Source organism: Haliotis asinina, chromosome 2 (genome assembly GCF_037392515.1).
Source record: "Haliotis asinina isolate JCU_RB_2024 chromosome 2, JCU_Hal_asi_v2, whole genome shotgun sequence".
NCBI lineage: Eukaryota > Metazoa > Mollusca > Gastropoda > Lepetellida > Haliotidae > Haliotis > Haliotis asinina.
Window position 1 is genome coordinate 29,087,456 of NC_090281.1, and position 9,936 is coordinate 29,097,391.

At 41.6% G+C, this 9,936-nt stretch overlaps 1 protein-coding gene across 1 annotated transcript; it reads left to right on the forward strand.

The window, feature by feature from the left end:
- Nucleotides 1-132: 132 nt before the first annotated feature.
- Nucleotides 133-9,512, forward strand: LOC137273541 (probable methyltransferase-like protein 24). The gene is made up of 8 exons (XM_067806277.1): nt 133-258; nt 2,211-2,312; nt 6,343-6,483; nt 7,064-7,131; nt 7,344-7,472; nt 7,834-7,908; nt 8,452-8,593; nt 9,169-9,512. The coding sequence occupies exons 2-8, from the start codon at nt 2,229-2,231 to the stop codon at nt 9,466-9,468; spliced, it is 939 nt and encodes a 312-aa protein (XP_067662378.1). The 5' UTR covers nt 133-258; nt 2,211-2,228; the 3' UTR covers nt 9,469-9,512.
- The last annotated feature ends 424 nt before the right edge of the window (nt 9,513-9,936 follow it).

The following is a 9,936-nucleotide window of genomic DNA, read 5'->3' on the forward strand; positions in this document are numbered from 1 at the left end:
AAAATTGTTGAATCAATCAGCTATTAAAACCCTGATAAAGGAAAACAATCCCATGAATACACGCCATATGTCTTATAAATGAAGAGATGAAAATGAAAGCACCTCGTAGCACGAGCAGAACGCGTAGATATTGTCTAGAGTCAGGCTCGTGGAAAACGTGCTGCAGATGCGCAGTAACGGGGCCATTAGGTTCCGGACCGTTCACATTGGCTGGTAAATTTATGGTTGGACAAGCGATGCTCATGGAAGAAAGGAAGGGTGAGTTGTATATTGTTTTCTGGTTCTATAAGCAATACTGTCAGCACCAAGGGAGGGTGAGTTGTTCATTTTTGTCTGGTTCTATAAGTGACACTGTCAACACCAGGAGAGGATACATTGCGTATTATTGTCTGGTTCTACAGTAGATACTGTCAACACCAAAGGAAGGCGACCTGTATGTTATTGTCTGGTTCTACAGGTTATATTGGCAAGACCTGGGGAGGGTGAGTTGTATATCATTGTCTGGTTCTACAGTAGTCACTGTCAGTACTTGGGGAAGGTGAGCTGTATGTTTTTGTCGGTTACTACAGGCTATATTGTAAGATCAGTTGAAGGTGAGCTGTGTTTTAACGTCTGGTTCTAGAGAAGATACCGTCCAAACCAGGGGAGGGTGAGTTATTGTCTGGTTCTACAATAGATACTGTCAACACCAAGCGAGTGTGAGTTGTGTATTAGTGTTCTATACTACTACACAGTCAAGATCAAACGTTTTCACCTTTGAGATCTAAGTTCACATAATCAGTGTGCGTGGCCGAATGTATCAATCATTAAACATGAAATCCCTTCCTACCCACCCATCCACCTTACCACAACCCCTACCCTCACATCCACCCCTGCCACAATTATACACATCTACCTGAACACACACACCTAGCACAATGCACAAAAAGAACAAAAGAACAATAGAACAAAATGTAGCAACTGAAGCACGGGTTGGGTGCAACGATTTAAGCACAAGAGAACCAAAGGGCCAACGAGTAATGAAGAAGAGGGCGAACAGTGAACAAGAGGCCGAACAATACACAAGAGGTCGAACCGAGCACAGACTAGGTTATACTCCTGGGCGGGTAATGCTCAGATGGACAGTTATTAGCGAGTATTGCTCAGAGTAACGAGTAATGCTACGGGACCCGTGAAGGTCAGGGGTAGAATAGGCCTTCAGCAACCCATGCTTGCCATAAACGGCGACTAACGGGATCGGGTGGTCGCTGACTTGGTTGACACATGTCATCGGTTCCCAGATCGATGTTCATGCTGTTGATCACTGGATTGTCTGGTCCAGACTCGATTATTTACAGACCGCTATCATATAGCTGGAATATTTCGGAGCGCGGCGTAAACTCACCCACTCAGTAATGCTACGGGGCGAGTAATGCTCTATGTGTCAGGTTGTGCTCTGATGGGCAAGTAATGCACAAAAAACTACGTATGGGGATTCGCAGCAGGCGTTTAATGTCCACGACTGAATCAATAACACACTTTAGACAAATCTATTGCTGTTTGCACTATTTATCTGATTCAACACTGTCAGAGTACACCTGCATCCAGTGTACACACTGTTAAGTGTCATTCATTTGGTTAGACAAATGTAAGGTTTCGGTTTGTCTTACTGTATGGGCAATGTAGTAGGAAAGAAGTGATGAACCCAGCGTCCGAAATACGTGAGTGTAAGAAAAGTAATGTATTTACTCAAGAGGGACTATAGTAGTTGCACATAGTGTAGTCTTTTCACTGAAAAGTTATAGTTTAACATGGTGTAATGTATTCAGGGGAGAGTTATTATAGTGGTTGCACCTGGTGTAATGTATTCACGGAAGAGCTATAATGGTTGCACATGGTGTAATGTATTCATGTTAGAGTTATAGTGGTTGCACTTGCTGTAATGTACCCAAGGAAGAGTTATTATAGTAGTTGCACATGGTGCAACGTATTCACGGAAGAGTTAATATATATTGGTTTCACATGTTGTAATATATTCACGGAATAGTTCCTATAGTAGTTGCACATGTTGTGAAATAGTTATGTAGACGGTATTAGAGTAGTTGTTTTGTGATGAAATACCGTGGTGCATCAATGAAAAAGAGACATATAGATACATAAAACACTCACTTTCCCCGTCTCTGTATGGTTGTGTGGTCCTCGGGTAATGAGCAATTGTTCCATTATTTCAGAAATCACACGTTCACAATATGCTGTCTAAACGGGATCGCGGCATCATTGCCAGCGCATGCGCCATCGTGATGGTGACACTGTTCCTGTTCCATTCCCCTCTGGTAAGTGGCGACATCGTAATGAAGGATACTAGCAATAAACTCTCCAATATACTAACAGTTCAGGGGCCAATCGAGGAGAAGGTGGGCGGGAAGTGTAAGCGCATCTGTGAGCACAATATTAACAGGTAAAATACACAATGATTCAAGAATATTTTCCATCACAATGTAGGTCGAGTTTGCCTTTCACATATTGACGTCAAGGCGGCTATCTGGCATGTGTATGAACAAGTGTCACACTTGTAGATGAGCAGGTAGGTGTCACATGTAGATGAGCAGGTAGGTGTCACATGTAGATTGTCAGGTACGTGTAATATGTAGATGATCATGCAGGTTTCACGCTTGCAGATGATCATAAGGTGTCACTTATGTGGAGGAACAGGTAGGTGCCACATGTAGATCGGCAGGTAGGTGTCACATGTAGATGATCAGGTACGTGTAATATGTAGATGATCATAAGGTGTCACTTATGTGGATGGACAGGTAGGTGTCATTTCCTTTACGTGACCAGGTAGGCGTCACTTATGCAAATGTGGATGTCACTGATGAGTCGAGATTGTTCTGGACAGCTCAGATGATAGGACAAGGACGTACACACGGCAAGGTGAATGCGTGCGTTGTTCAACGTCGACACTTTGGTTGGGCACAACTTGTTACTGTCAATAACTGCCATAACTGGAGACTATCCTTGTCGTTAGAGGCAACTAACGGGATCGGGTGGTCAGGCTTGCTGATTTGGTTGACACATGTCATCGGTTCCCAATTGCTCAGATTAATGCTGTTGATCACTGGATTGTCTGGTCCAGACTCGATTATCAATCAATATCTTTCAACCGTTGTTTGAAAATAGTTGTAAACGCGACAGAATCACCCTCATTTTGGCATAACCAAACGTGGGGAAAACCTGTGTAAAATAGCAAATTTCTGAGACTTGACACCCAGTTTTGTTTTCCAGCATCACCTACTTTTTTTGAACATTATATAGCATTATATACTTGGTGTGTACTTTTTCTATAGCTTCAAAGTATCTTGTCCCCCATATTTCAGACACATATAGTAAGATTGGTGAAACTTTGCGATCAACTATTTTACAAGCCACAGGAAAGGATATGCAACTAAGTTATCGAAACAATGTGAACAGAGGTATCATTGCACGTGAAGCTTGTCCTGCCAGCGTTTGACATGCTTTTCCCCAGTTGAATGTCGATGAAATCAGAATACCTAGATACTTATAATATGGTGTAATGTTTTAGATTTATCTTGTTTAGAACCCATCTTTCACGTTTAGCAACAATACTTCCATTTCTGAAAACCACAACGTTGGACTTGAAATCCCCATCTGGAGGACTGGAGCACATTCAATTGCTTTTTCAACCATGAAACAGCATGGGAGAACACTGTAACATCATCGGCATACAAAAGTAGCGTTATATCATAAATATTTTGTGTAACAAATATACCGTGATCACATTTGTCATACATTTCAGTCACAAGCTAATTCATGAAAAGGGTGAAAAGTATAGGACTAAGAACACATCCTTGTCGAACACCTGTCGATGTCATAAAATTGCTGGTTCTTTTTTAATTTGATCTCTCACATGATTTATATGATGAATACATAATTATTCTTAAGTAAAATTAACATTTCCTATGACAGCCCTTCAGTGCTAATTTATATAATAAATTGTCTCCGTCTGCATAATCAAAGGCCTTCCTAAAGTCAATAAATACACAGAAGAACCTGCCACGTGGTTTACACAAATATTTAGAGATCAATGCATGTAGAGTGAATGTATTGTCGGCGGTAGAGTAACTAGACCTAAAGCCGCCTGGGTTTCGGATATTAGGTCGTTCAGTTCAATCCAAGCCTCAGACGTTTTTTCTAAGAGTGTTGTAAATATTTTCCCCATAACGTTCATTATAGAAATCCCTCTGTAATTGTTAGGGTCTAACTTATCTCTTGATTTATGGAGTGGAACAATCAAGCCTATATTCCAAGCTGTAGAAAGGTTTCCAGTTTCAAATATCTTATTCAATAAAACATGAAGATAATATATGAGTACGTCACTGGAACACTTCAGGAACATCTTCAGCTGAAGCTTTTTCGCTCTTAAGGTACTGTATAGCATCTATTTCTGCAATCGTAATTTCCCCTGGAAGAAACTCTTCAGTTACAGGACAATCTGAACAGGTATCACATGTATGAGAATTAATAAAATCTTTCACTGTCGTATCAAAGTTTGACAAAGTAGTTTTGTCTAGGTTAAGGAGATTTTGAAAATATGAAAACCAAGTTTGGGGCATATCTGGAGAATCACCTAGATTACAATTAACAGAAAGGGCACGTTTAACAGTTTGCCAGAAACTTTTACAGTCCTCAAACAGTGTTTGAGATGATATATCCTCCTCTATTTTGTGATTGTATAATATCTTTTAGAACTACACAGCAATGTTTGAATTCAAACCATAGCCTTCAAGTACTAACGTAAATTATTAGCTTACTGATATCTTCTGTATCAGTTTAATAGCCTGTACTTTTCTGGCTTTAATCAACGACAAGCTTTGTCAAACCAAGAGGGTTGTTTGAAGCATGGTTGGCGATGTACTTGTTTAGGTTTACATACACAAACTTCAGATACAAAATGTTTGATAATTTCTACACATTCCATCTTTTCGACTTTGTACAATATGAACACACACAGCTCTAAAAGTTGACTTTCGTAATTATTTACCATAGGATCAGAAGATTTTCGTGTGAAAACGAGTGAAAACGTGTCTACACCATATTGGTGACATATTGGTAGGTAGTCTGTATCATCATCGATTACAATCGCCGCATAATATCAAATTACAGTTTTCATCAAAGTCATGGAATATATGAAGCAACTGACTTTCAAGGCAGCTAATTCCACTGTCATAAGAATTATTATATACAGGAGAACTCTCTGGGTGAATGTAAATAACATCTATGAGTATCTGTGACAGCACGGGGTTCTTCTCCTGAGAATCTCCCTCGCAGTTCAAGTCTTCGTGCATCACTGACAAAACTAGTTTTAAAGCATCAGGACACATTGTTTCAATCACTGAATATGTGTCAAATCATTTCAGAACAAAATACAAAGTCACCACAACGTATTTTAGATTTTAAGCCATGTGTGTTCTATGTACATACTTATAAAAGTTCTTGACAATATGGTACAGTCAGGAGGTTGAAGAGAACTTTTGGGATAAATTGGGGCCAGTGCCGAGATCCTATTCTCAAGGAAGAGAATAGGGAATACTTATGTTCTTTTATTCTTTTCCCCGTTCCTTCACAAGTAATATATAAAAGGTGACTATGCTTGTTGTAAGAGGCGACTAACGGGATCAGGTGGACAGGCTCGCTGACTTGATTGACATATGTCATCGGTTCCCTATTGCTCAGATCGATGCTCATGTTGTTGGTCACTGGATTGTCTGGTCCAGACTCGGTTATTTACAGACCGCCGCCATATAGCTGGAATATTGCTGAGTGCGGCGTAACACTAAATTCACTCACTCACTCACAAGTTACATATGGCACCGTGGGGGAAACTTTTTCGTGTGAATTTACGCTAAACAGTAATGCCAGGTCTGCGTCAGCTATTTCAACGTTAGTGAAACCTTATTTCAGCTCTAAAGGGTAGCCATATTTCAGATTTGAGGAATAACCTTATTTCAGCGTTAAATAGTAACCCTGTTTCAGAAGTGGCCTTGTGTCAGCGATGAAGGGTTATCAGCGTAAAACAATAATGTCGTTTCATCATTGAAGAGTTGGACGGTGGAGTAGTCTAGTGGTTGACGCGTTTGTTCATCACACCTAAGATCCGGGTTCGATGGCCTACATGGATACAATGTTCGGAGCTCATTCCTGTTTTTTTTCCCATCGTGATTTTGCTGGAATATTGCTAAAAGCGACGCAAAACTAAACTCACGCACACATTACAGTGTCAACATGTTCACCTTATGCCAAGGATCAAGTTTAATTTCACCGTTAAAGGGTCATGTTTTGCAGGTACCAAGGCCTAACAGTTTGATTTTTCCACCACGAGTCGACAGTAAAGGTAACTTCGATGGGAAACTCTCAGAGTCACATAAACGACGGGTGCCTTTGGTTGATAAATCGCCACTGGCCAGTCTCCGTCGTCTTGGTTCGGTAAGTACGGCGGACAAGACCATTTCCATGATGGACAGGTGAACCATTTGATATAAACTTTTAGTGATTATTTAAACGCCTGGCAAAACAAAACACTAGCATGGAACATTTACACATGAAAAAAACATTGACGATTAACCAAAAAATTACATATTTGTAACGTGCATATTTACAAAATTACAGGCGCCATGCCACGCGTTGGGGCAGTTCCCAATATATGGGTCATGTCACGTGTTAGGTTAGAACGCCATATAGGTGTCATATTACGTTAGAGCGTTAGAGTGTCGTGTTATGTGCTACTTAAGGCTGAACAGAAAAAGTGAAATGTTTCTCGGGCATCGGCGCGACTCATTCATGTGTGTGCGTAACTATTTTTTATTGCCATTTAAAACAAATAATTTTGACTTTACCGCGTCCCGAACATCCTCTTGTCAACTATAAGAATGAATCTTTGTAAGAACGAGTGTGACTGGATCTACAAATCATTAACACGCCATGTGACTTACTTGAAGTTGCGTTTCATGGTGTGCCAAATTAGTGTGTTACATGCTCAGCGTTCACCTTCCTTGTGTTTCGACAGTTGGAAATTCCCCCCAAAGATGAACTGGAGAAGCTGAACAGTTCAACTTTGTTCAAGATATACCACAGGTAAACTCAACAGACTCCCTATCTGTCACAGAAGGTAGCACGCCATGGTATGTCCTGTGTTTCAGCTACAAGCTACCTTGTACCTGACACCCAAAAGAAGGTACTTGTTGTTACCCTGGATTGATTGATTGATTTATTTATTTCAGTTACTTGTTGTTACCCTGGATTGATTGATTGATTGATTGATTGATTGATTGATTGATTGATTTCAGTTACCTTGACAACATGAACCACATGTGTCACCGGAGACTGCGGATGGGGAGGGTCGGAGATGGAGGATGGGAAGTCTGCGACGATGAAGAATTTCGACCGGTCGCACCATGTCTTGTATATTCATTTGGGTAAGAGAAATATCTACCCTGCATCTCCGTTGGGCTCTATGTCCTAAACAGTTGATTTCATTGTTCATATGTCTCATCTTCATACGTAAACTTTCTGGTGTCTTCCGTCGTGATATTGCTGGAATATTGCTCAAAGCGGCGGAAAACTAAAACTCACTCACTGACTCTCTCATACGTAGAAGTCCCGGGTTCAGTTCCCCACAGGATATAATATTTGAAGTGTCCTTAGCCTTGATATTGCTTGAATGACTTCAAAAGCGGCGTAAAATATATTCATTCTTCCAGTTTCCCTGAACAGATAATCGAAATCCCTCTATACATCTTTTTGGCTTTAGGTAGTTGTATGACATTTTATCCGCAGCATCAACAACGACTTCACATTTGACGATGATGTCGCCAAGAACTACCGGTGCCAAGTCTTGTCCTTTGACCCGAGGTAAAGTGAAACTGTTATGATGAAGCACCGAATAAGTTATTTAACTAACCTAGTCCGTTATTTAAACGTCCTTTTTCAAAATAATTCATCACAAATTCACCACAACAAATGTTTTATCCTTTCGTTCCAGCTCGAATGTGTACTCACATGGCTGTTACCTCTGAAGGTTGACACGTGTCATCGTATCCTAATTTCGTAGATCAATGCTCCTCGTTTTGACCACCAGAGGGTCTCTGGTCCAGACTGAATTATTAACAGGCCGCCGCCATATAGCAGGAATAATGCTAGTGGGGCTTTAACCAACCATCCAACCAATGAAGAAACAATGATGATGATATTGAGAAAGACTAACTTAAATGGGTCTGTTTGTTATTGTCAAAATTATGTACCTTCAGAGAAAAAGCGTCAGTGGCTAGTCATCATCTTGAGAAGTTGTCACCAACTAGTCACATTGCACCTGTAGGATATGAGGGATTTCTTTCGGTCCCAACATACCAACGTAGATATTTAACGGAATTATTGGGGATTCGCCTTGTTTTGCAGTATGAACAGATCAAGCTACCAGAGGTCGCCACTGGTTCATTTCTATGACCTTGGCATTGCTGAATCTGACAGGGTTGTAAAGGGCAAGGGCTGGCAACTCCGATCACTGTCATCATTGAAACGACAATTTAATCATACAGAGGTTAGTTTAAAGAAATTCGCTGCAATATATCTGATTGCGGCGTAGAAACACTCACTCACTCGTATAAAATACAGGTATTTACAGCCCCCGAAGTGCTCTTGTCATATGACGGGTGACAAAGCAGACCGTCAAGTGATCGATGAAAATCCAGAAAATCAAGACATTGATGAACCAGAATAGTTGAGTTTGAATTTCAACTACCGTAATGACGTTCAATCTGTCAGGGGTTTGTGAGGTAGCCTGGTGGTTAAAGCGTTCGTTTGTCACACGGAAGTCACGGTTCGATTCCCCACATGGGTACAATGCGTGAGGCCCATTCCAGGTGTCCCCTGCCGTGAAACTGCACGAATACTGCTAAAAGCAGTGTAAAACCCAACTCCCGCCGTGATATTGCTAGAATATTGCTAAAAGAGTCGTAAAACTCACTTACTCACTCAGTCTATTAGTGTCCCCATTATTGATGGCAGAGCCGACATTCTCAACATCTCGTCATAGTCATCCGTTCACGCATAATAAATTTCCATGTGTTAAAAATGACATGAAGATGGCTTCATTCGTGTATTCTTACCATGCAGCGCATCATCGATGTGTTGAAGATGGACGTGGAAGGTGAGGAATGGAGAACCATCCCGCAGCTTGTGGCGTCGTGGGAGCTGAACCGGGTGCGGCAGCTGTTGATGGAGTTCCACGGGGCATTCAAAACCAGGGCTTCCTCCCTACCTGCCCTCAAGCTGTTGGCGGATTTGCACGCCATGGGCTTTCGGAAGTTCTATGTCCATAAGAACCGGGTGTGTCGTCTCAGGTGGAAAGACTACCCTGTCATGAGAACCAGTTGCTATGAGGTTCACTTTGTAAACAATAATCTGCTGGAGTAGGTGTCTGTGTTTCGTTGGAAACATTAAACTGTTGGAGGAAGAAACACTGTACTGTTTTACTGGCCGTCAAGTGGGCGAGGTGAGGCATCATCTGTACACTGTCATCACATCGGCAATACTCCATACATCGGCACTAAGCCACCGCTACGTCTGCCCTAAACCAGAAACACAACCAACAACACCACACAGCACTATGTCACCAATCCATCACCGCTGCACCACCACTACACCAACACTACATAGCACCACATAGCACCACGTCAGTAAATACATCACTACACCAGCACTACGTCGGCCCTAAACCAGCACTACGTCAGCCCTAAATCAGCACTACGATAGCCTTAGACCAGCACTGCGATAGCCCTAAACCAGCAACTACGTCAGCACTATGCCAGCTCTGCACCAGCACTGCGATAGCCCTAAAGCAGCACTACGACAGCCTTAAGCCAGCACTACGGTAGCACTAAG

Excerpts from the sequence above, each read along its gene's own strand:
- LOC137273541 (XM_067806277.1), top strand. The coding sequence starts at position 2,229 with ATGCTGTCTAAACGGGATCGCGGCATCATTGCCAGCGCATGCGCCATC. Across the intron at positions 7,132-7,343 it reads TTGTTCAAGATATACCACAG|TTACCTTGACAACATGAACC; the intron begins GTAAACTCAACA and ends GATTGATTTCAG. Across the intron at positions 7,909-8,451 it reads GTCTTGTCCTTTGACCCGAG|TATGAACAGATCAAGCTACC; the intron begins GTAAAGTGAAAC and ends CTTGTTTTGCAG.